This window comes from Nyctereutes procyonoides, unplaced genomic scaffold (assembly GCF_905146905.1).
Source record: "Nyctereutes procyonoides isolate TBG_1078 unplaced genomic scaffold, NYPRO_anot_genome, whole genome shotgun sequence".
Classification (NCBI taxonomy): domain Eukaryota; kingdom Metazoa; phylum Chordata; class Mammalia; order Carnivora; family Canidae; genus Nyctereutes; species Nyctereutes procyonoides.
In genome coordinates this window covers 55,356,138-55,379,871 of record NW_026575146.1, presented here as the reverse complement: position 1 = coordinate 55,379,871, position 23,734 = coordinate 55,356,138, and the positions used below count along the sequence as shown (strand labels likewise).

The following is a 23,734-nucleotide window of genomic DNA, read 5'->3' as shown; positions in this document are numbered from 1 at the left end:
CTTCACATATTTTTTTTATTGGATTGTTTGTTTTCTGGTTGTTGAGTTGTAAGAGTTCCTTATGTATTTTGAATATTAACCCTTCATTGGATATAGGGTGTGTGAATATTTTCTCCTGTTCTGAGGTTGTCTTTTCATTTTGTTGGTAGTTTCCTTTGCTGTGCAGTAACTCTTTGGTTTATGTAGTCCCACTTGTTTATTTTGGGTTTTGTTGCCTGTACTTTTAGTGTTATATTAAAAAAATAATTGCCTAGACCAATGTCAATGCTTAGTTTTGTCTATTTTGAACTACCTGTAAAATTGAATCATACAGTATATATTCATCTATGCTGACTTTTTAAACTCAGTGTTATATTTATGTGATGCATTCATATTTTTCTGTGTAGTGGTAGTTTGTTCATTTTCTCTTTTCTATGCTTCTGTTTTGTGGAAATATGTCACATAAATAAATATACCATTGTCAGTACTGATTTGCATTCCTTTAGCAATACATGAATTCCCTATCTTCACCAGCACTTGGCAATACCACTCTTTTCAGCTAATCTTATGGATGTGTTGTATTATCTCATTGTGGTTTTAATTTGCAGTTAAACATCTCTACTGATCCTGAACATCCTTTCATATGCTAATTGGTCAATTGACTATCCTTTTTTATAAAGTGCTTGTTCAAAATTTTTGCTCAAGACTTTTAAAGAGGTTATCTGCCTTTTTAACTGATTTATAAGAGTTTTTTTAATAAATTTATTTTTTATTGGTGTTCAATTTGTCAACATGTAGAATAACACCCAGTGCTGATCCCATCAAGTGCCCACCTCAGTACCCGCCACCCAGTCACCCTCCTCCCCCACCCACCTCCTCTTCCACCCCTAGTTCGTTTCCCAGAGTTAGGAGTCTTTCATGTTCTGTCTCCTTTCTGATATTTCCCACTTATTTTTTTCTCCTTTCCCCTTTATTCCCTTTCACTAATTTTTATATTCCCTAAATGAATGAGACCATATAATGTTTGTCCTTCTCCGATTGACTTATTTCACTCAGCATAATACCCTCCAGTTCCATCCACGTCGAAGCAAATGGTGGGTATTTGTCGTTTCTAATGGCTAAGTAATATTCCATTGTATACATAGACCACATCTTCTTTATCCATTCAACTTTCGATGGACACCGAGGCTCCTTCCACAGTTTGGCTATTGTGGACATTGCTGCTAGAAACATCGGGGTGCAGATGTCCCGGCATTTCATTGCATCTGTATCTTTGGGGTAAATCCCCAGCAGTGCAATTGCTGGGTCGTAGGGCAGGTCTATTTTTAACTCTTTGAGGAACCTCCACACAGTTTTCCAGAGTGGCTGCACCAGTTCACATTCCCACCAACAGTGTAAGAGGGTTCCCTTTTCTCCGCATCCTCTCCAACAATTGTGGTTTCCTGCCTTGTTAATTTTCCCCATTCTCACTGGTGTGAGGTGGTATCTCATTGTGGTTTAGAGTTTTTAAATGTAAACTGCAGGGACGCCTAGGTGGCAGAGTGACTGAACATCTGCCTTTGGCTCAGGGCCTGATCCTGGAGTCAAGGGATCAAGTCCCACATCGGGCTCCTTCCTGCATGAAGCCTGCTTCTCCTCCCTCTGTCTATGTCTCTGCCTCTCTCTGTGTCTCTTGTGAATAAATAAATAAAATCTTTAAAAAATAAAAATAATAAAATAAAATAAAATGTAAACTGCATATAAGCCTTTTGTTGGATATATGGAAGGCAAATATCTTCTACTCCATGCTGTTAGGGGCTTTTAAAAAGGGAGCTGAGAATTCAGAGTGTAGAAAATAGGATCATGAGCCCTACTAGGCTCTCAAGAAAGTGAACATTTGAAGGGAAATCGAAGGAAGAGGAATCTGGATCTTGTTCTGTTTAAGTCTACTGTAGCTTTCTTGAAGTAGAATTCTAAGAGCAGCTGAATATGCTTCATATGCTTGATATAATCAATCATTGTTTATTTGGCTGTTCTCTCACGTGCTAAAAGGGAGTCATTAATCATTGATATTCCAGTAGAGTATATCACACATAATGATGTAATACTGTATAATTGAGTTAATAAATATTTGAATAACTACTCTGGCCATGCACTGTGCTGGAGACACAAAGATGGATATGTCAGCACCACTTAATTTGGTGAGCTTGTAGGGCACTGTTAGGATGCTTTTGTATCTGTTATCTTGTTTGATCATATGTGGGTAGGGTGATGACCAGATGAAATAGAAAAAGATATTCTCCTGATCCTCAAACCTTTGGTTTTCAGTCAGTCATTGCCTTAATTATATGAGATCTTTATTTCTAAGAAATGCCTTTGTCTCATCTTGATAACCCTACTAATTAATATCTTGTGAAATTCTCTTTCTTAAAATGATTAATTTAAATAAAACATGCAGTGGGGCACCTAGAGTAGCTCAGTTGGTGAGCCTCTGACTCTTGATTTTGGTTCAGGTCATGATCTCAGGGTTATGAGATTGAGCCTCACGTGGGGCTCTGCACTCAGCACAGAGTCTGCTTGGAATTCTCTCTCCCTCTCTCTCTGCCCCTTCCCCTTCTCACACTCTCTCTCTCTCTCTCTCTCTCATAAATAAATAAATAAATAAATAAATAAATAAATAAATAAATAAATAATCTTTTAAAATAAATAAAACATGCAGAAATGACATTTTTTTATATTTTTATTTTTAGGAAACTACAAGATAAAAAGACCATAAAATAGAGATATTTTACTCCCTGCTATCCAATAACAGCCATTAAATAATAGGTATTAGTCAACTGAAATCATACAGAATTTATTAAGGGCAGATCTGATAAGCTGTTATATTATTTTAAACACTGAAGAGCTATAAAAGTATATAAGATTTAATTTCTGCGTCAAAGAATGTCTAATACATTGGTAGTGATGGTAGTGTGCATCTGTGTGTAGAAGAAAAGTGTTAAGGATGTGACAACATCAATGACAACATGAACATAAAGACCTATGCTAAGTAAAAGGAAACATAATAGCAGGAAGGGTTACTTTGGTTTGATTGTAATAATGAAGAAGGGTCATATTGATTAAGAAAATAGAGCTGCTACTACAATACAATATTCTCAGTCATCAAAAGTTAAAAATAGGTGTTCCTGATTGATGGTTGATTCTGCTCCAACTGGCAATTTAGAGACCTAGATTCTTCCACATTGTGAGTCTGCTGTCTTCAGTGTATAGCTTCCAGGTTTGCTGGGCTTGTCCACTTGAAGCTGGCAGAAGAAGAAAGAACATGGGGGATGGGAAGTTTTCATAGCCAGATCTAAAAAGGGTATATGTCATTTCCACTCAAGTTCCACTGGCTGGAACTCCACCATGTGGCCATAGCTGACTGGAAGGGAGGGTGGTAAGTGTAGTCCACCGTGTGTCCAGAAGAGATGGATTTGTTGGTCATCTAGCAGCCTTTGCCACAGGCTTCATGGTGGCAGGGCATTTGAGATAGGTCTAAACAGGGCTCCTGGGCGGCTCAGTCGGTTAAGCATCTGTCTTTGGCTCAGGTCATGATCCCAGGGTCCTGGGATTGAGCCCCAAGTCAGGCTCCATGCTCCCCAGGGAGCCTGCTTCTCCCTCTTCCTCTGCCCCTCCCCGTGCTTGTGCACTCTTTCTCTCTCTCTCATACACACACACACACACACACACACACACACACAAACATACAGTCTCTCTCTCTCTCAAATAAATAAATAAAATCGAAAGAAAGAAAGAAAGAAAGAAAGAAAGAAAGAAAGAAAGAAAGAAAGAAAGAAAGAAAGAAAGAAAGGAAGGAAGGTCTTGAAACAACATGAAGTATTTTGACAGAGATTGGAAAGGATTAATCCAGGTAAAATGAAAAGCATGAAGAAGGACTCAGGAGCAGTAAACAACAGCAAAAATGAAAGAGCAAATTTGGAAAATAAGAGATGGTCCAGTTATTAGGAACTTATAGTGACTTTCATGAGAGAAACTGTTGGAAAGATAGGTTGAGGCTGTTTCCAACCTGAAGCACATTTTTAGAGGATTTAAAAATCAAACTGAGAAGCTTACATCCACCATGGGTTTTTTTTTTTTGTTTGTTGTTTCTTTTTTAAAGATTTATTTATGTGTGAGAGAGAGTGTGCATGTGCATGTGCACATAAGGAGAGGGGCCAAGGGAGAGTCTTAAGCAGACTCCATGCTGTGTGCAGACCCTGACACCTAAGCTGAAACCAAAATTTGGAGACTTAATGAGGGTACTATCCAGGCATCCCTGTTCTTTTTTTTTTTAACTCCAGATCTCAACCCCCCACTTGCTGGAAAATGGTTGTTGAGACTTTTTTTCTTTCTTTTTCTTTATACTCTAGTCTTCCCTAGAAAGTGAGTTCTTGTTTGTCTCCAGCACATGGTGGCAGTGGTTAAGAGAGATGAAGACCCTCAGCATGAGCAGCTTCATTTTAAGCTTTCAGAAACTCTCCAGGGGATCTCCTGCCAAAAACCAGTCTAGAGCATGGTATCTGCTGAGTGCTGTGTTTGGGATGGATCCCAAGTTCAGAAGAGGGAGGAGGGAGGGGAATTCCTTTCTGACTCTAGGGCACAATCGACTCATGCTCAGGATCCCAGAACTTAATTACCCACATTGTTTTCTTAGCTTGCATAGCTGCAACTGTGGCTTATAGTTATAGAAGTATCCGGTCCTTTAAAATCCAGCCTCAACCTTCAGCCCAGTGACCTCCTGACAGTGATTAATGGAGAAGGGTGGGAGCAAGGGAAATCCTTTCCCCTCCCTTCAGATCTGCCAACTTGGCTTTGAACCTACAAGAATGTTTTAGCCAGAAAATATGTGTCCCCACACTCTCTACCCTTTTTCTTACCCTTACATCTGCTCCATGTTGCACATTCTAATAATATGCATTCATATTTGCTAAATTAGTTTTGACCTAGGCTTCACTATCTGCTGACTCTGGAAGTTTCTGTGTGAATTAATCCTCTTTCCCTCAGCTTCTGACTATGAAATTGATGGCTATGAAAATGTACCTTTGATCTAAAGTTTGGGAAGGATTTCTTTCATTGTTCCTACCAGGATATAAGTATGATTGCATATATTTCTTAGACCATTAAACAACCAACAACAACAAAGCCTTTGATATAATATCCGAATATCTAAAAAGTGCTTCTTTTCAAAGCAAACTTGAAAGAGATTTAGTATATAATTTTTCAAAGTCCTGAACACATTGGCTATATTTGGATATTATGGAAAGGAAGGTGTTCACTTTCCTGTGGCAAGAGTTTCTTGGTATTTTTTTTTCTCTAGCTGGCCACAAAGCAAACCTAAAGAAATCATTATTTCATTGTGCCCTTTGTCCTCTGTATACCTTTTTTCCTCTTCTTCACCAAGATACCCTCATTGGTTCCTCTCCCTGGCCATCGTCTGCACTTACAGCCTTGGAAAAACTAAATTTTGCTGGTGGCAGGCCTTTGGTGTTTTGCGTTTTGGCTGCTTGCATGTGGAGAAGAGGAAGCTCTTTAGGTCAATGGTACAGTACTAGATTGTTTCCCAACATACTCCCTGAGATCTACGTACCTCTTACAACGTTTGGGGAGACACCATGGTATAGTGGAGTGGAACATGAGCAGCAATTAAGCAGATTTGTGTCCAAATTCTAGCTTTGCCTCTTACCTCTGTGAAACTGTAAACAGAACACTTGACCTCTCTGATCCTCTGAGCCTGAAAGGAGACAGCACTGATTAGTTTTAGCTGTTCCTGAAGTTTATCTCAGTGGCACAATGCAGTATTTATTTTCTTTAAGCTTTTATTTATTTATTTATTTGAGAGAGAGAGAGAGAGAAAGAGAAAGCATGAGTGGGGAAGAGGCAGATGGAGAGGGAGAAGCAGACTCCCCACTGAGCAGGGAGCCTGATGTGGGGCTCTGTCCCAGGACTCTGGGATCATGACCTGAGCCAAAGGCAGATGTTTAACCAGCTGAACCATCCACGTGCCCCTACAGTGTATATTTTCTTGTTCCCACTTTCTTTTACTTACTATAATGTTTGTGAGATTCATCCAAGTTGTTGCATGTAGCAATAGTTTGTTCAATGAAATTTATGAGAGTGCATTGTGTATCACAAATCATCTGTCCTTTCTACTCAGTGGATGTTTGGTTTGTTCAGTTCTTATGAATTGTGATGCTATGATCATTTTTGTAAAATCTTGTGTACATTCTCTTTTGAGTAATGTCACACACTGGGTTCCCAGGTATCAGCCCTCAGAGAGATTTTGTTTGCAAGAAATTTGTTCCTTCCTTGCCATCAAGGCTGAAGTTGTCCTCAAGATCAGCACCTATATGGAAGCAAAGGAGGAACTGGACACAGAGAGAGAAATTGAACTGCAGTACAGTCACAGCAAAGGACTCAGCCAACCTGTAGGGAGCTCTAGAGCTGAAATGGTCCCACAAAGCTGTGCCAAATAGGGGCAAGGAAGCTGGACCTTTATACATCCTTCATTTACCAGTCATTGGATGTGGATTGACCCAGGAAAGAAAGCATGATTTTGAATGTGACATCTCTCTTTGGCAGAGAGTGCAGGCCACATCTGTGAACTGTTGGCCATCAACATTTCTAGGAACTGGTAGAATGAGTATTCCAATCCTAAAAGTCCTACTGTGTGTGTGTGTGGACAGTGAGGCAGAGATGTGCACCACAGTGTCTACTACATGTTAATAGTAATTTCTAGGAGGTGAATTGCTGATTCATGAGATATGTGCATATTCATCTTTAATAGATATTGTCAAACAATATTCCAAAGTGTTTGTACCCAAACTCCCTCTTAATTTAGATTCTGAGAGGGGATCTCTGGGTGGCTCAGTGGTTTAGCACCTGCCCTCGGCCCAGGGAGTGATCCTGGAGTCCCGGGATCAAGTCCTGCGTCAGGCTCCCTGCATGGGGCCTGCTTCTCCCTCTGCCTGTGTCTCTGCCTCTCTCTCTCTCTCTCTCTCTCTCTCTCTCTGTGTGTGTGTGTGTGTGTGTGTGTCTCTCATGAATAAATAAATAAAATCTTTAAAAAAAAAGATTCTGAGATCCCCAAGTAGGATCTTACCCTGAAGATAAAGGAACATTAATAGAAGGGAAACAGATATGTGAGAATATCCTATACATTAACTTAATATTTTCTATATTATGGGGAGAGCAAAACTAAGAACCACTGGAATAGACTATATACCATTTTCTGCCTATGGCTTAACATCCTGAAAAATGTCAACACTGTCCAGCATGTTCTGAAATCTAGTTATGGAGTTATTAAGTTCTAAAGATTTCCTTCTGTGCTGATAAAAGAAAGGAAAAGAGATACATGAGTTGACTGTTGCTTTGAATTTAATTTTTCAGAGTGGCCAAATCAATGAAGGTCCCTGTATATGAGACCCCAGCGGGATGGAGATTTTTCTCAAATCTGATGGACTCGGGACGATGCTCTCTGTGTGGAGAAGAGAGTTTTGGCACTGGTAGGTTTTGCTGGGGTGATGTCACTGGAGAGGGTGGCTGTGGCTGCAGCACTGAGTGACCCCAGTTTGGAGGCTTATGACCCCACCGTGAATCAAAGGCTACAGGAAGAGATAATTAGAGGAAAAAAATCAAAGAAACCTGGTGGGATATGTGCTATCATACATTCATGTCTTATGTCCATTTTTTTCTTTTTTTAAAAAAAACTCCAGTTTTGGATCATATGGTAATTCTATTTTGAATTTTTTGTTGAACCTCTACACTCTTTTCCACAATGACTCTACCAGTTTACATTTCCACCAGCATTGCACAAGGGTTCCCCTTTCTCCACATCTTCACCAACACCTGTTTTTTTGAATGTTGTTGATTTTAGTCATTCTGACTGGTGTGAGGTGGTATCTCATTGTGGTTTTGATTTGCATTTCCCTGATGATTGGTGATGTTGAGTATTCTTTCATGTGTCTGTTGGCCATCTGTACTTCTTTGGAAAATGTCTATTTAGGTCCTCTGCCCATTTTAAAATCAGATTGTTTGGGGGTTTTTTGGTGTTGAGTTGCATAAGTTCTTTATATATTTTGGATATTAACCCCTTATTAGACATATTATTTGCAAATATCTTCTCCCATTCAGTAGGTTGCCTTTTTCATTTTGTTCCTGGTTTCCTTTCCTGTGCAAACACTTTTTATTTTTATGTAGCGTCAATAGCTTATTTTTGTGTTTGTTTCCCTTGCATTAGGAGACATATCTAGAAAAATGTTGCTGTAGCCAATGTCACATTTTTATGGTTTCAGTTCTTTAATCCATTTGAAGTGTATTTTTGTCCATGGTGGGTATTTACCCAAAGAAGATGAAAATGCTAATTTGAAAAGATATATGCACCTCTATGTTCATTGCAGCATTATTTACAATAGCTAAGATATGGAAGCAACTAAGTGACCATTGACAGATGAATGGATAAGGAAGATGTCAGGTGTGTGTGTGTGTGTGTGTGTGTGTGTGTGTGTGTGTGTTGGAATATTACACAGCCATAAAAAGGATGAAATAATTCTATGTGCAACAACATGGACAGAATTAAAGAGCATTATGCTAAGTGAAATGTCAAACTGAGAAACATAAATAAATATGATTTCATTCATATGTAGAATCTAAAAAACAAATGAATAGACAAAAAGCAAAATCACCCAAACATCTACCCATAGATGAATGGATAAAGAAAATGTGGTATATACTGCTATTCAACATAGTACTAGAGGTCCTTAGAGTCCTAGCCTTAGCAATCAGGCAACAAAAAGAAATAAAAGGCATTCAAACTGGCGAAGAAGAAGTCAAACTCTCCCTCTTCCCAGATGACCTGATACTATACATAGAAAACCCAAAAGACTCCACCCCAAGATTGCTAGAACTCACACAGCAATTCGGCAGCATGGCAGGATACAAAATCAATGCCCAGAAATCAGTGGCATTTCTATACACTAACAATGAGACTGAAGAAAGAGAAATTAAGGAGTCAATCCCGTTTACAATTGCACCCAAAAGCATAAGATACCTAGGAATAAACCTAACCAAAGAGGTAAAGGACCTATACTCTAAAAACTACAGAACACTTCTGAAAGAAATAGAGGAAGACACAAAGAGATGGAAAAATACTCCATGCTTATGGACTGTAAGAATTAATATTGTGAAAATGTCAATGCTACCCAGGGCAATTTACACATTTAATGCAATCCCTATCAAAATACCATGGATTTTATTCAGAGAGTTGGAACAAATCATCTTAAGATTTGTGTGGAATCAGAAAAGACCCCGAATAGCAAGGGAATATTTAAAAAGAAAACCAGAGCCGGGGGCATCACAATGCCAGATTTCAGGTTGTACTACAAAGTTGTGGTCATCAAGACAGTATGGTACTGGCACAAAAACAGACACATAGATCAATGGAACAGAATAGGGAATCCAGAAGTGGACCCTCAACTTTATGGTCAACTAATATTCGACAAAGCAGGAAAGACTATCCACTGGACAAAGGACAGTCTCTTCAATAAAGGTGTGGAGAAAGGGGAACCCTCTTGCACTGTTGGTGGGAATGTGAACTGGTGCAGCCACTCTGGAAAATGGTGTAGAGGTTCCTCAAAGAGTTAAAAATAGAACTTCCCTACGACCCAACAATTGTACTGCTGGGGATTTACCCCAAAGATACAGATGCAGTGAAACGCCGGGACACCTGCACCCTGATGTTTCTAGCAGCAATGTCCACAATAGCCAAACTGTGGAAGGAGCCTCGGTGTCCATCAAAAGATGAATGGATAAAGAGGCTGTGGTCTATGTATACAATGGAATATTCCTCAGCCATTAGAAACGAGAAATACCCACCATTTGCTTCGATGTGGATGGAACTGGAGGGTATTATGCTGAGTGAAATAAGTCAATCGGAGAAGGACAAACATTATATGGTCTCATTCATTTGGGGAATATAAGAATTAGTGAAAGGGAATAAAGGGGAAATGAGAGAAAATGAGTGAAAATATCAGTGAGGGTGACTAAACACAAGAGACACCTAACTCCGGGAAACGAACAAGGGGTAGTGGAAAGGGAGGTGGGTGGGGGGTGGGGGTCACTGGGTGATGGGCACTGAGGGGAGCACTTGGCGGGATGAGCACTGGGTGTTATGCTATATGTTGGCAAATTGAACTCCAATAAAAACATTTTAAAAATTAAAAAAAAACAAAATGTGGTATATATACACAGTGGAATATTACTCAGCCACAGTAAGAATGAGATCTCGCCATTTGCAGCAATATGGATGGACCCAGAGGGTAGAGCACTAAGTCAAATAGATCAGTAGAGAAGAACAAGTAATGTATGATTTCACTCATATGTGGAATTTAAGGAACAACAACAAAAAAATGAACAAAGAAAAAAGAGACAAATAAAAATCGGCTCTTAAATACAAAGAAAAAAACTGATGGTTGCCAATGGGGGTGGGGGGAGAGATAGGCAAAATAAGTGAAGAGGAGTAGGAGATCCAGGTTTCTAGTTATGGAATGAATAAGTCATGGGAATGAAAGGCACAGCACAGGGAATATAGTCAATGGTATTGTGCTAGTGTTATATGGTGACAGATAGTAGCTACACTTGTGGTGAGCATTACATTATGTATAGAGAAGTTGAATCACTATGTTGTATACCTGCAACTAATGTGACATTGTGTGTCAACTGTACTCAAATAAAAAATATTTTAAAGTTTCCATTTCTTTACAAAATTATCTATTATGGCAATTAAAAATTTTTTTCTTCTAAGATTTTATTTATTTATTTATTTATGAGAGATACAACGAGAGAGGCAGAGGCATAGGCAGAGGGAGAAGAAGGCTCTGTGCAGGGAGCCCAATGCAGGACTTGATCCCAGGACCCCAGGATAATGCCCTGAGTTGAAGACAGACGCTCAACCACTGAACCACACAGGTGCCCCTTAAAAAAATGTTATGATAGTAGAGACTATATCATATTGAATTCCCGTGGGCCTATCACCTAGTTTCAATCTTCATCAACTCATGATCAGTCTTACTTTATCTTTATCTTCATCTGCAAGGTGAGTGCCTCTCTCTAGTGTGTGAAACAAGCCCTAGTGTGAATCATTAAGTATAAGAGCTATTGAGAAAAAAATATATAATACCACATTACCATTGTCACACCTAAGATGTTAAGAATTATTCTTTTTTCAGTATTTTAAAGATGTTATTTCATTGTCTTCTGGCTTGCATATTTTCCAAGAAGGATGCTTCAGTTTGTGTCCTTGTTCCTCTATGTTTAAACTCTTCCCAACCTCTACCTCCGGCTGCCTTCAATATATTCTTTTTATGTTTTGTTTTCAACAGTTTAATGATAATATACCTAGTTGTTTTTTTTTTTTTTTAACCTTGCTTGGGGTTTTAGGGATTCTTGGCTATATTGCTTATTGTCTTTCATTAATTTTAGAAAATTCTCAACCATTACCTTTTTAAATATTTCTCCTTCCCCATTGTCTCTCTCTTCTTCTGGGGTTTTGATTATACATGTTAGTTGATTTGTGACCATATGCTGTCTCAGAGCTCTTTACACGTTCTGTTTGTTTTGTTTTCCTTTCTCTTTTGTGTTTCAGTTTGATAGTGTCTATTGTCACTGTCTTTAAATCATTCTTTCCTTAGCTATGTTCAATCTTCTGGTGAGCCTAATGAAGGAATTCTTCATCTCTGATATTCTTTTTTATTTCTAGCATTTCTCTTTAACTCTTCCTATAATTTTTATCTTGGTGAAAAAATTCTCCATATGTTTATATATGTTGCTTATCTTTTCCATTGGATCATTTTAACATTCAAACATAGTTATTCCAAACTCCCTCCCTGTTATTTCTAAAATCTGGTTTATCTCTGATTCTGGTTCTCTTGACTGTTTTATTTCTTGATAAAACAGTGGCTTACTCTTTCTTGCTTTTTGTGCATCTCACGATTTTTCATTGAATGCTGGACAGTATGTATATAAGAATAGTAGAGACTCAGGTAAGCAATATTTATACACAGAAATGGGCACACCTCTTTTATCAGGCCACTACTGTGCAAGGTTAAATTAATGTAGTCAGGAGTTGAACCGGGCTTGGATTTTATTGTTTCTATTATAATTTTTAGTGTTGCATAGGGTTCAAATTCTTCCAGAAGTGGTATATTTTTACTGTGTGCCAAAAGCAAAGGGTGCTAGAAGAGATTTTTCAGTGTGTCTGTTTCATCTGCAGCTTTCAAAGTTACTGCATGTCTGTGATACAAGATAGACATCTATAGTCAGGTGCTTGACCCTTCTCCAGTGGCAGCAGACATCTGCTTAGTATTGGTGTTTGCTACCTATGCTATTTCCAAGGGCAGAGGGTTTTTACTTCAATCCTTATTTCATTAGCAATGGATTTTTGCATGGACTCTTAGGATGAGAAAGTTTGCAAGTCATACATCCAAAACTTTAAGCCTTTTGTTTTCTATCAAAGAAGGATTTGGGGAGCTGGAAGGGCTTCATGCTTGTCTTTCAGCAACTGATCATTGCCTGCATGCCAGCACCAGAAAGTCTCCTTCTCTGTTTCCGATCTTTTCTATAAGCACCCAGTGAAGGTTTGTGGGAAATAACTTGGAAATGTGTTCCTTATATTCAGGACTCCAAGCAATTTTAGACTGATATGATAAGCTATACTTGACCTTTAACAATTTTTGAAACTTTTAAGCAACTTATTTTTTACTTGTATGGAAGCATCCTCTTTTTCTCTGATCTACCAAAGGGGAGATGGTTTTGTGTCCTGTTTCTCCTTGAAGGGGCCTGTCACTTTTTGGAATTTACTTACTTTATTGCCTTATGACTTCATATTTCTAATGAGTTCAAGAAAAGCTATGATTTTGTAAGTTTCCTGGCCTTTGCTTATTACTGGGAAAGGAATGGTATTCTCTTATAGATTTCCATACCCTAAAGAGAAATGCAGAAATAGAATTCCAAGAGTAATTTTTAAATAATTTCTCCTATTCTCACTCCTTCCTTGATAGTTTTTTTTCCATTTGGGATCCAAAAGATTTTACTTAAAAAAAAAAAAAAAGATTTTACTTTATAACTGGTTGATGTCTCCTAAGTATCTTTTTACCTGCAAATCTCCCTTTCACATGTTCTTTGTCTAATTTATTAACTAAGGAAATTGGGTCATATGTCCTATAAATCTTTGATTTTAATGTTGATATTCCCATTTTTCTTTCTAAAATCTTTGGTGCTTACATAAGGAGAAGCTATTGATTAATATGCCTTTTCTCTTTGCAACCACCTTAGCACATTCTAGTATTAATTACAGCATTTTCTTTTCTAAAAATTATAATCTCTTGTGATTTTTAAAAGTTAAATGGTCATATGATTTGTGACTAAAAGATTTTTTATGTTTCCTTTTCTAATATTTACACCCTTTATGTCATATTCTTATTGCATTAGGTATAACACTAATTGTGATAATTCATGATTTTAATGGAAATGGACTTAATATTTTACTGTCTGTTTTGGTGATTGCTTCTCAAAAAATTTTAAAAATATTTTATTTATTTGGGAGGGAGAGGAGTAAAAGGAGAGGGAATCTCAAGCAGATTCCATGCTGAATGAGGAGCCCTATCCTGGGCTTGATCTCATGACACTGCGATCATGACTTGAGAGAAATTGAGAAAGAGTCAGACAGACACTCAACTGACTGAGCTAACCAGGCACCCGGTGATTGCTTTTTAATGTTGGTGAAATCTTTATCAGGTCTATGTATTTTTTTCCTATTTTCATTTTACTCAGAACCTCGTTAGAAACAGTTGCTGGATTTATCAGGTGTCCTTTCAGAATCTAGTGATATGGTAGTCTTTTTTTCTCTTTTATTATGAATGTAATGAAATATGATTGATTTGCTGATATCAAACCATCCTTGAATTCCTGAAAATAAGTCCTGTTTGGCTATGCTTAAACAGAATATAGTAAAACCACTTTAACTGGTTATAAGATAGCATTTCGAGATATTTTAGGATTCCTGAAGAAATTTCGTTCTGGAGAATTTTCTTCCTTACCCACTCTAGTGGGTAGATGGTGTGTATTTTTGTTTCCTTGGGAAAGGAGAGACCATATCAAGCTCTCTCAAGTGCTACTGTTTAGACTCAGAATGTATGGCTGGTAGTTGTGCTAAGGTCAGTCCAGAGTCAGTCCAGTGTGATACCTTCTTCCTGTTGAGGCCCTAACACATACAACAGGCTCTTGCCTTTTTGGTATTCTACATGTCTAAACCAGTGACTGTGACTCAAAAAATCAGGGATTATATTTATTTATAGTAATTCTTCTTCTGGTTATTAAAATAACACAGATCTCGCAAGTGGAATGGAAAGTGGTGAGCTCAGGTTATCCCTCCCTCTCTCTTTGTCTTTAGAAGCATTTTTTGAGCATTACAATATATCATATATTTATAGGCTTTAACATTGCAGGATAAAATATTACATGCATAAACCATATTATACCATTAGTAACAAATATTTGCTTACTTCAACTAATAAACACTTATTCAGTATTTACAGAGTACAGGATATTATACTGCATGATACTTAGAATACAAAATGCTATGATGTACTCTTAAGGAACTCAAGATCTCTGGATACATCATTAAAAGATGCATAGATGACTGTTTTATGACACAGAAACCTTATGTTTCTATAATAGAGGAATAGAAAAAATGCTGTGAGAGATGAGAAAAATGCTTTGGGACTGGAGGTTCAAAGCAGATTTCAGGAAAGGGATGGAAATTGGGCTGTTTCTTAGAGAATAGGAAGGATTTGTATACTTAGAGATGAAAGGACTGGACCATGCCAGATGGAGGGAACAATGCCAAGAAAGAAATAGAGGTTGGAGAGCAGGGGGCATGTGTTGCAAGTAGCCAGTTGTTCAGTTTGTCTAAAGCAGTATTTTCTAAATCAAGACTCCTCAGACTCCTCTGGGGTCATGAGATTAATTAAATGTCATGAGCAACTTTTGTAAAACAAATTGATTAGACCAGAAACCTCTTAGAATGCATTGTGTTTAGTAAAGGTAATGTTATTCTGAGAAATATGTATATATAAATGCGCACACAAGTATCTATGTGTGTACTAGGTCTCATTGTCAAGTGTGTTTATTGTGGGTAATGGCCAAAAATGTCTGAAAAAGCAGATAGAGGTGAGCAAACTTTTTCTGTAAAGGGTTGGATAATAAATACTTTGGGTTTTGCAGACCAAGAGAATACGTACTGTCTCTTTCACACTCTGCTCTGCTACTGTAGCACAAATGCAGCCATAGATAATATGTCAGTGAATGAGAATGGCAGTGTTTGAATAAAAATTTATTTTTATTTTTAAAAACATTGATTGTTTGATTGATTGATATATGAGAGACACACACAGAGAGAGGCAGAGACATGGGCATAGGGAGGAGCAGGCTCCCAGATGGGAGCGTGATGCGGGACTCAATCCCAGAACCCTGGGATTATGACCTGAGCCAAAGGCAGATGCTTAACCACGGAGCCATCCAGGAGTCCCTCAATAAAAATTTATTTACAAAAATAAACCTAAGTCCAAATTTGGTCCATGGGCCAAAGTTTACTAACATATAGGTTAGGTTAGAGGAGGGATTATCAAGAAGCAGTGCCAGAGATATAAGTGAGCAGGGGACAGTTTGTGAAGCCCTTCACCTGTCTAGCTTTGACATGGGTACATGATTCATGGGGACCTAGGGGACCATGGTCTGCACTGGAGGGAGGTCTGCTCGCAGACACCTTTCAGCAAACTTTGCTCTCTGACAGTGCTAATGGCAACTTGTAGGTTGGCCTAGGAGGGAATTTTAAGTCTCACCATTTTTACTTGTTTATCATTTTCCTTTAAAGGAGTACCAGGTAATGTCTTTCACTGTTCTTCAGGTTCAGGTAACATTTACTTTATTAGCCTGATTTGACAGATGAAGCTCCTGAGCCCAAGAAGTAGTTGAATGACTCACACAGGGCCTCAGGGCTTAGCAAAGGTCCCCACTTGAATTACCTTACCATTGAACTTAAAGACTGTCTCCTGCCTTACACTGTGTGCTGTTTTTCCACCATGCTGATCATCAGTCTTTTCCGATGAAAGAAGTGATTAACTCCATCTTTCAGACACTCAATACTAAGGGACTGTTAGAAGGCCAGCAAAGCTGGACCACTGAGTCTTCAAGGAGAAAAGTAGCTTCATTCTGCTCTTATTCTGGGCTTTAGTGCCAGTTCCTGAGTAGCGCTGAGCTGGTGTGTCAGAATCGCCTGGGAAACTTGCTAAAAATATACATGTTTTCTATCCTACCCTTACTTGGAATCTCTGGAAGGGCCCAGCCTGAAAAATCTGCATTTTATATAAGGATTGTGTGATTTTTTTAAAAAAAGATTTATTTATTTATTTATTTATTTATTTATTTATTTATTTGAGAGAGAAAGTGTGAGCAAGCACAAAAAGGGGCAGAGGGAGAGGGAGAGAGAAACTTTAGCAGACTCCTCACTGAGCTTGGAACCCCATGCAGGGCTTGATCTCATGACTCAGATCACAACCCAAGCCAAAACCAAGATTCAGACATTCAACCGACTGGCTACCCAGGGTCCCTCTGTGTGATTTTGATGTGCATTCAGAAGTAGGAAATATTGCTCTGGTGAAAACCAGGTATTTTTTTTTTTCATTGAGAGTGGTAGAGAGGGGCACCTGGGTGGCTCAGTGGTTTAGTGTCTCCCTTTGGCTCAGGATGTGATCCTGGGGTCCTGGGATCAAGTCCCACATTGGGCTCCCTGCAGGGAGCCTTCTTCTCCATCTGCCTGTGTCTCTGCCTCTCTCTGTGTGTCTCTCATGAATAAATAGATAAAATCTTTAAAAAATAAAAAAAAAGAAAGTGGTAAAGAGAGTATCCTTGAGGTGCCATGGGATATGGTATGGGAAGTCCAGAGGCCCAGAAACATGAGGCTGATGAGTACGTTCAAAATTCTTAACTGCCAGCTTCAAGGTCAAGCCTCATGACCTCTGTGACCCCCCAGTTCCAATCTGTAAAAGTCAGCTGATTATAGGAGCTCCCTATCTACCTTGAAATATTATTTTCAGAGGCAAGTGAGCTCACTAAGGGAAGAGAAAGTGGAAAGGACAGATGGAAAGGTTTTAGATCTGAGACTGGGGAAGTGCTCCTAAAATGTACCCAAGCTTTCTTGAGTGGAGGCCTTTTCCCGCGTCCCTGGGGCATGAAGCTGTGTACCAACTAGGAATGCATTGTTGAGTGCCAAGAAAGCTTGAAAATATGGATCTGACCCAGGCTTAAAAATGTCAAGCTTTTTTTCCAAGACAGGCAAGATATATCCTGAGTGGAAGTTTCCCTTGCCAGCTTCTTGAGCTCCTAGAACTTTCCAAGGTAATAAGCCAATTATAGGATCAGAGTTCAGACTTCTCTCCTAGGAAAGGTTCAGGTCCTGAACAATAGAAAACCTGTATTTATGGTCCTGTCAAAGAACCAAAATCACTTAAGAAGCCAGATCATCTTTTGTGCTAGGACCAGGTATTCACCTACTTCCTGGGTGAGGAAGAGCCTTGGAAAACTACAGAGAGAAAGAAGGTTTTATAAATTCTCAGATCTAAAAAGAAGAAAACTGGTCATCTAAATGGCATTCTGGCTACTTTTCTAAGGTTCCAAATTTGAAGGGATCTGGACTTGTTCCCATACACAAAAGAGGATATATGAAACAGCTAAACCTTAGATCTATAAACCAAAAATGTTGAAGTTCCTTTTTTTTTGGTGGTGGGGGGGGGAGGCAGTTTGACATTGGTGGATGACGCTCTTCCGGTTTCCGTCATTGACATCAGTTTTCTAAGTCATACCATTTTGGGACTGTATGAATTGTCACAGCCCAAAGAGTCTTCCTTTACAGGCAACACTGAAGAATTGGTGTGTTTGTGAAAGCCTGGATGAACTCTAAGCTTGACCATCACCTTGAGTATTACTATTACTTTTATCACGTATTCTTAAAAAGCTCATGTTAATAGCCATACAATAAATAAAATAAAATCAAGCAAGGTACAAGAAAGTACTCTCTGCTGAGTTTTTCACAATAATAATCTCTTTGAATGAGCACTTAGTATGTGCCAGGGCATTGCTAAACCTTCTGTATATGTCCATCTCTCTCTGAAGATTTGGAATTGAATCCAGGTCTCCTGGCACCAACATGACTTGTCCATCATTGTCACACCAACTTTTTCCACTGTCAACTTTGGAGCACAGCCTGGTACTCTTGAAGCTGGCTATTTTTACATCTGCCCAGTCTCTAGTACAAAAGGGAGAGACCAAGTGTATGCATGCATTCCATGTCACAAGAAATTTCAAATTTTTGAGATTGGTTAGATCCTTCTGCTTGCTGTGCAGAAATCATCAATGCCCTGAGGACAAGGGCCATGACTATTTTGTTCAGCTCTATTTCTTTGATATATGGCAGGTCTTGGGTAACTATTTGCTGGATAGATGGAAGGAGAGAGGGAGGGATGGTAGAATGGAGGTAGGTTAAGGTAGAAGAGGAAATGAAGGAAGGCTGGAAAGATGGATGGAAAGTGGATGGATAGAAGGAAAGTAATAAGGAAGAAACAAAGAATTTCTATTTTTGCTATTTCTTCTTTGCATTATTAGTAGTTATATTTTTGGCATTTTTGAGTCGATATATTTCTGGAGATCTGGACATTTCTATCCCAGGTTTTGGAAGGATTTATAAAGACAAACCCACCCACACAAATATAGACCAATTGGAAGGGAGTGAGGAGGGATGTTATGAATTATAGTAAAATCAGTTACATAAAATTTAAACTAAAGTTTTAATATTTTCAGTCATCATGCAGTTATTAGCTCAAATTAATAGCTAACAAAGTTGGGGCACCTGGGTGGCTCAGTGGTTGAGCATCTGACTTTAGCTCAGGTCACAATCCTGGGGTCCTGGGATCCAGTCCCGCATCAGGCTCCCCACCGGAGGCCTGCTTCTCCCTCTGCCTATGTCTCTGCCTCTCTCTCTGTGTATCTCTCATGAATAAATAGATAAAATCTTAAAAAAATAGCTAACAAAGTGCTTCTAGGAAGATTCCTTCCCAAAGTCTGTGTTAATGAGCAGATTTTAAATTTTAAGTACTGTTAAGGATTTGTAATTTGTTTTATTTACCTGTTCATTTCCTGTGTGTGTGGTTTCTGACAATTACCTGTAAAGAGCCACATGTTCAATAGTGGGCCAGGTTCTAGCTTTAGGGACTTTTGTGTGTACTGAATTCGTACAGCCTTCAACATAGGCATTCTCTGCTGTATAGTCTTATGTTTTATATTATTGACTTATTCTCTAGTTGCTTTATGAAAGGAATTTTATTTCCCCTACTAGTTATATAATTTATAACATTTTTCACAGCCATGCTTTTTCCTTTGTTTATATTTTACACGTGACCTATGTACCTCCTAACTCAAGATTGGGTTCATAGGACTGCTGTTGAACAAATATTAAATAGATTTAACTGTCCCTTTTTTATATAATGATTTCACTAAATATTGTATATTTTTAAAAAGATGAAATAAAGGAAAACTTTAGCCAATTCCCTATCTAGATGATCACTAACTCTACATTTGACTGTTCTCTAGGGCAGAGAAAGAGGCCCATGGACATGGAATTGCAGATTATTGAGGTTCTATCACATTTCTTTCTCCTATTCATGGCCAATTTGTGTAAATTTGTCTGGGTAGCAGATGTGATGTGAGAAGGCTGTGGTGACAGCATTATCAGTGCTGGGAGAGCAGTTTCTCTGCCCAGCTAGCTGAGACAGGCTATGTGCACATGTGCAATTCAATCTAGGCTAGGCCAGAGTGCAGAGGTGCCATGATTGGCATCCCCAAGAGCCTCCTCATAAAGTCTGAAAACTGAGACTCCCTTCTGGACCCTCCACAAACTATCTTACCCCTGTGCTGGAAAAACAGAGCTCCACCTGGAGTGGGAAGAATGTCTCCAGCACATAAAATCCTTTTCTTGGGGCCTCCTCAGTTTTAGTTGCACTGACCCTTCAATTCATCCTCCAAGCTGTTGAAAAGTGGTGAGAGAGGGTGCATGTGATGCCTGAGTGTGCAGAGTGGGCCTCGGAGGCTGTGTCCATGCTTAAACGAGGGCACTTTGAGACCGAGAATCCTGGGAAATCCTGGTACTTAGCCACAGATGAAGGATCACAGACAGACTCCAAGTTTCTTTGTCCACAAGGTCTACAAAGGACTTCTTACAAGGGGGCCCATCCATTGGCATTTAAGATGCAATTCTTAGACTTGTGTTTGGAGGCTTCCCCAACTGCTATCTCCTAGTTAATAGGTAACCCCACGGAAACAAAGTGTAATGACTCTGGAGTGACAGGTCCTCAGCCATGTGGTGCCAACCTTAAATCCACTGGAGAGATTTCTGGTTCAACTTATGACCTGTCAAGGAGCAGTTCTCAGGGAGTCGTGTTGTTTTCATCAGCGCCGGTGACAAAAAAAAAAACAGGTGGGATGTATGAGTTAGGAGGTCCCATTGTCCCTTACCTTCCAGTGCTGGTGTGCTCATGTGAGGGAGTTGTGTCAGCTGGCTGGCCACCATATTGTTTACACTTTCACCTTGTCCGGATGAATGGCTTGATTGCCCTGGGGGCACATGTTAATGAAATATTGCTGGTATGTATGATTTATTGAGCACCTCCTAAGTGATAGATACCATGCTTAGGGCCTCCTATATATTATTCCATGGAGACTTCTCAACAGTGAAGTAAGGACCATAATGGTCTTTCATTTTCCAGAAAAGCTTACTGAGGCTTAGGGAAGAAGATCAACCCAATGATCAAGGTAACAAAGTCAGGATTCAAGCCCAATCTCACTGGCTCCACAGACCCTGCTACCCGTTTGAAGACAGGCAGAGGGATCATTTACTCCCCTGAGGTTATTCTTTTAGATGGGAATGGGATGAATACCGAGGAACTTGGGAGAATGGTGTCATGTGAACAGCACAACCCTAGGACTTGACAAACCTAGCTCCAACCTTGACCCCCTCTATATGTGGTTGAGCCACCTTAGATTGCTTAACTTTTCTGGGCCTCAGTTTCCTCATTTATAACATGAGTGTTCAGTCGGATGATCTGTCACTTTTTTTCCCAATATAACCTTCCAGGTTGCTTCTAGTTAGCTAGCTACTGTTAGTGAGAAGTGAATCTGATGAATTAGATCAAGCTACATACTAGAGTTTCACTCAGTCATTGATTTGTTCATTCAGCGGATATTTATTGGATGCCTTCTATGAGCCAGGGCAAGGAGAGAATGATGAATAATTTCAGACACTTTTCCCTCATGGAGCTTATTGAGTATTGCCATGGTTAGGGTATTAGTCAAATGCCCTGCAGTATATTTGTGTCAAAGACTGTCATTGTTGTCATTACCACCACCACCACCACCATCATCATCATCCAATTTATTGCCACATAGTATTAGCCATTGGGATCTATGTTGGCCACAGCACAAGATGAGCTATACTGGTCAGTTACTGCCATCCTACATTTTTGAGCAGACAGCTGGCCTGTTACTGGATATACATATCCTGGTCTGCTTATATACAGAATTATTTTGTTCTCCACCTGGTGAAAATTTTAGAGCATTTGTTTTTTAAAAGCATTTATTTTTTAAGCATTGGAAAGTGATTTTTTTTTCCATGAGACTTGCTTTTGGGCAAGATTTAAAAAGCTGAAAGTAAGCGATTTGAGACATGAAAAAAAGCAAAGCCCCAAAACCAACCCATCACAATTCAACAGCATATTTTCAAATCTCAGATTCACCTTTAGGCAGTGTCTCCCAATTTTCCCTTATAACTCCACTATTTAAAAAAAAAAAAAAAAGACAAATCATTGTCTTGAGTGGCTGAAAAGACCATGGGAAGAATTTCATGGCAAACTAGTGCGAACTTTGTTTGTAAATGGGAAGGATGAATTGATCTGAGAAAAGAAGCAAAGGGAAATTGGCAACTTTTCCTGACTGTATGAGAAGGATGAAGTGCACATTCATGACCCACATCCTCAGGATGGTTGCCTGAGTTTGGCCACATGGGGTGTTTTCTCTGGCGTACTGCAGCCCTGAGAACCACCATCGTACCTGGGCTTGCTGATTGTAGCGAAGCCCATCAGTGTTAGAGTCAAACTGCACAGGGTTGGCCACTAGTTGCTGTGTGACCTCATACAAATGGTCTAACTACTGTCTCTTATTTGTAAAAAAGGAGCTATGCGTTGTGAAAATTGGATGATAGATGTGTGAGATACTTAGCTAGTGTCTGGTGCCTTGCTGCTATTCCATTTTGGAATTTATCGTGCTTCGTAATCCTCCTTCAAGAACAAGGGCATATACCTCCTGTCATTTATGATTCCGGGAACAGTGTGTGCTACCACATGTACTGAACCTGCACAAATCCTAAAAACCATCAGGCACCTATTTAAGTGAGTGGCCCTTCCTAGGAGATGACCACCCATCCTGGCGTGCCTGGGACTGAGAGGTTTTCTGGGGAGTGGGACATTTACTGCTATAGAAGATCTTGGGCAAACTGGGACGAGTTGGTTACCCCAAAATTGGCAAAGCCCTCACATGTTTTCCAGACAAAAAGGGCAGGGAGAAACGAAAATCCCTGACATGCTTCAGCAAGAGCCACCCACCCGAGCAAGGCCTGTGGTACCCGCCAATCTACAGACCAGTGGTCACTTTCATTTAGGACCAAATTTGAACAAATAGAGGAAGAGGCCTAATCCACTACCCCTAAGCAATCTGCCCCTAACATGGTCCTATTTTGACTATTCTTCTCCTAAAATAGTGGCTTTCAATCCCTGCCACCCATGAGAATCACTTGAGGAACTTTAAGAAAAATACTGATGCCTGGGTCCCATTGCCAAAAATTCTCATTTTAGTGGTCAGGAACGACGCCTGTGCATTGGTACTTGGTATTTTATTTTTTTTAAGTTCGTTAGGTGATTCTAATTTGCAGCCTGGATTAAGAATCATAACAGCCGTTTTAGCTTGGGGCCTGCAGCAAATTGCAAATGATATCTATTTTCCTAATTGACAAGTTCGGACGTTCCAGATCTGAGTCTCAGCTGAGATGACTTAATCTGTTAGGAACTTGTGTGATGTTTTATTGAGTTGATTTGCCTATGCTGGGATTTCCATTCAAAGACAATCCCTTTAAGACTGAGTATGCTCTTTATTTCCCCCTTATCTTTCATGAGGCCACTAGTCTTACTGGTGTCTGCCTAGCTGAAAGTAGTAGTATGGTTTTATTTATTTTTTTTAATTTTTTTATTTATTTATGATAGTCACAGAGAGAGAGAGAGAGAGAGAGAGAGAGAGAGAGGCGCAGAGACATAGGCAGAGGGAGAAGCAGGCTCCATGCACCGGGAGCCCGATGTGGGATTCGATCCTGGATCTCCAGGATCGCGCCCTGGGCCAAAGGCAGGCGCCAAACCGCTGTGCCACCCAGGGATCCCAGTAGTATGGTTTTAAAATGAGAAAATTCAAAGTTGAATTTGAGTGGAGTGGAGGAGAGGATAGGGATATTTCTGATGAGAAAAAAATAGACCTGAGGCCTCTTTCTAGTATCTGGGTGGGGATGGCAACTTCTCCGATCTTTGGGCTGGGCTGG

General features: G+C 39.4%; 1 protein-coding gene across 1 annotated transcript in view; it reads left to right on the top strand.

Annotated features, from left to right (window-relative positions):
• PGM5 (phosphoglucomutase 5) overlaps positions 1 to 23,734 on the top strand; it is a 192,062-nt gene that overhangs the window by 109,105 nt on the left and 59,223 nt on the right. The window contains exon 7 of the mRNA XM_055311538.1: positions 7,384 to 7,499. Within this exon, the coding sequence (XP_055167513.1) occupies positions 7,384 to 7,499 (116 nt within the window). The remainder of the gene's footprint in view (positions 1 to 7,383; positions 7,500 to 23,734) is intronic.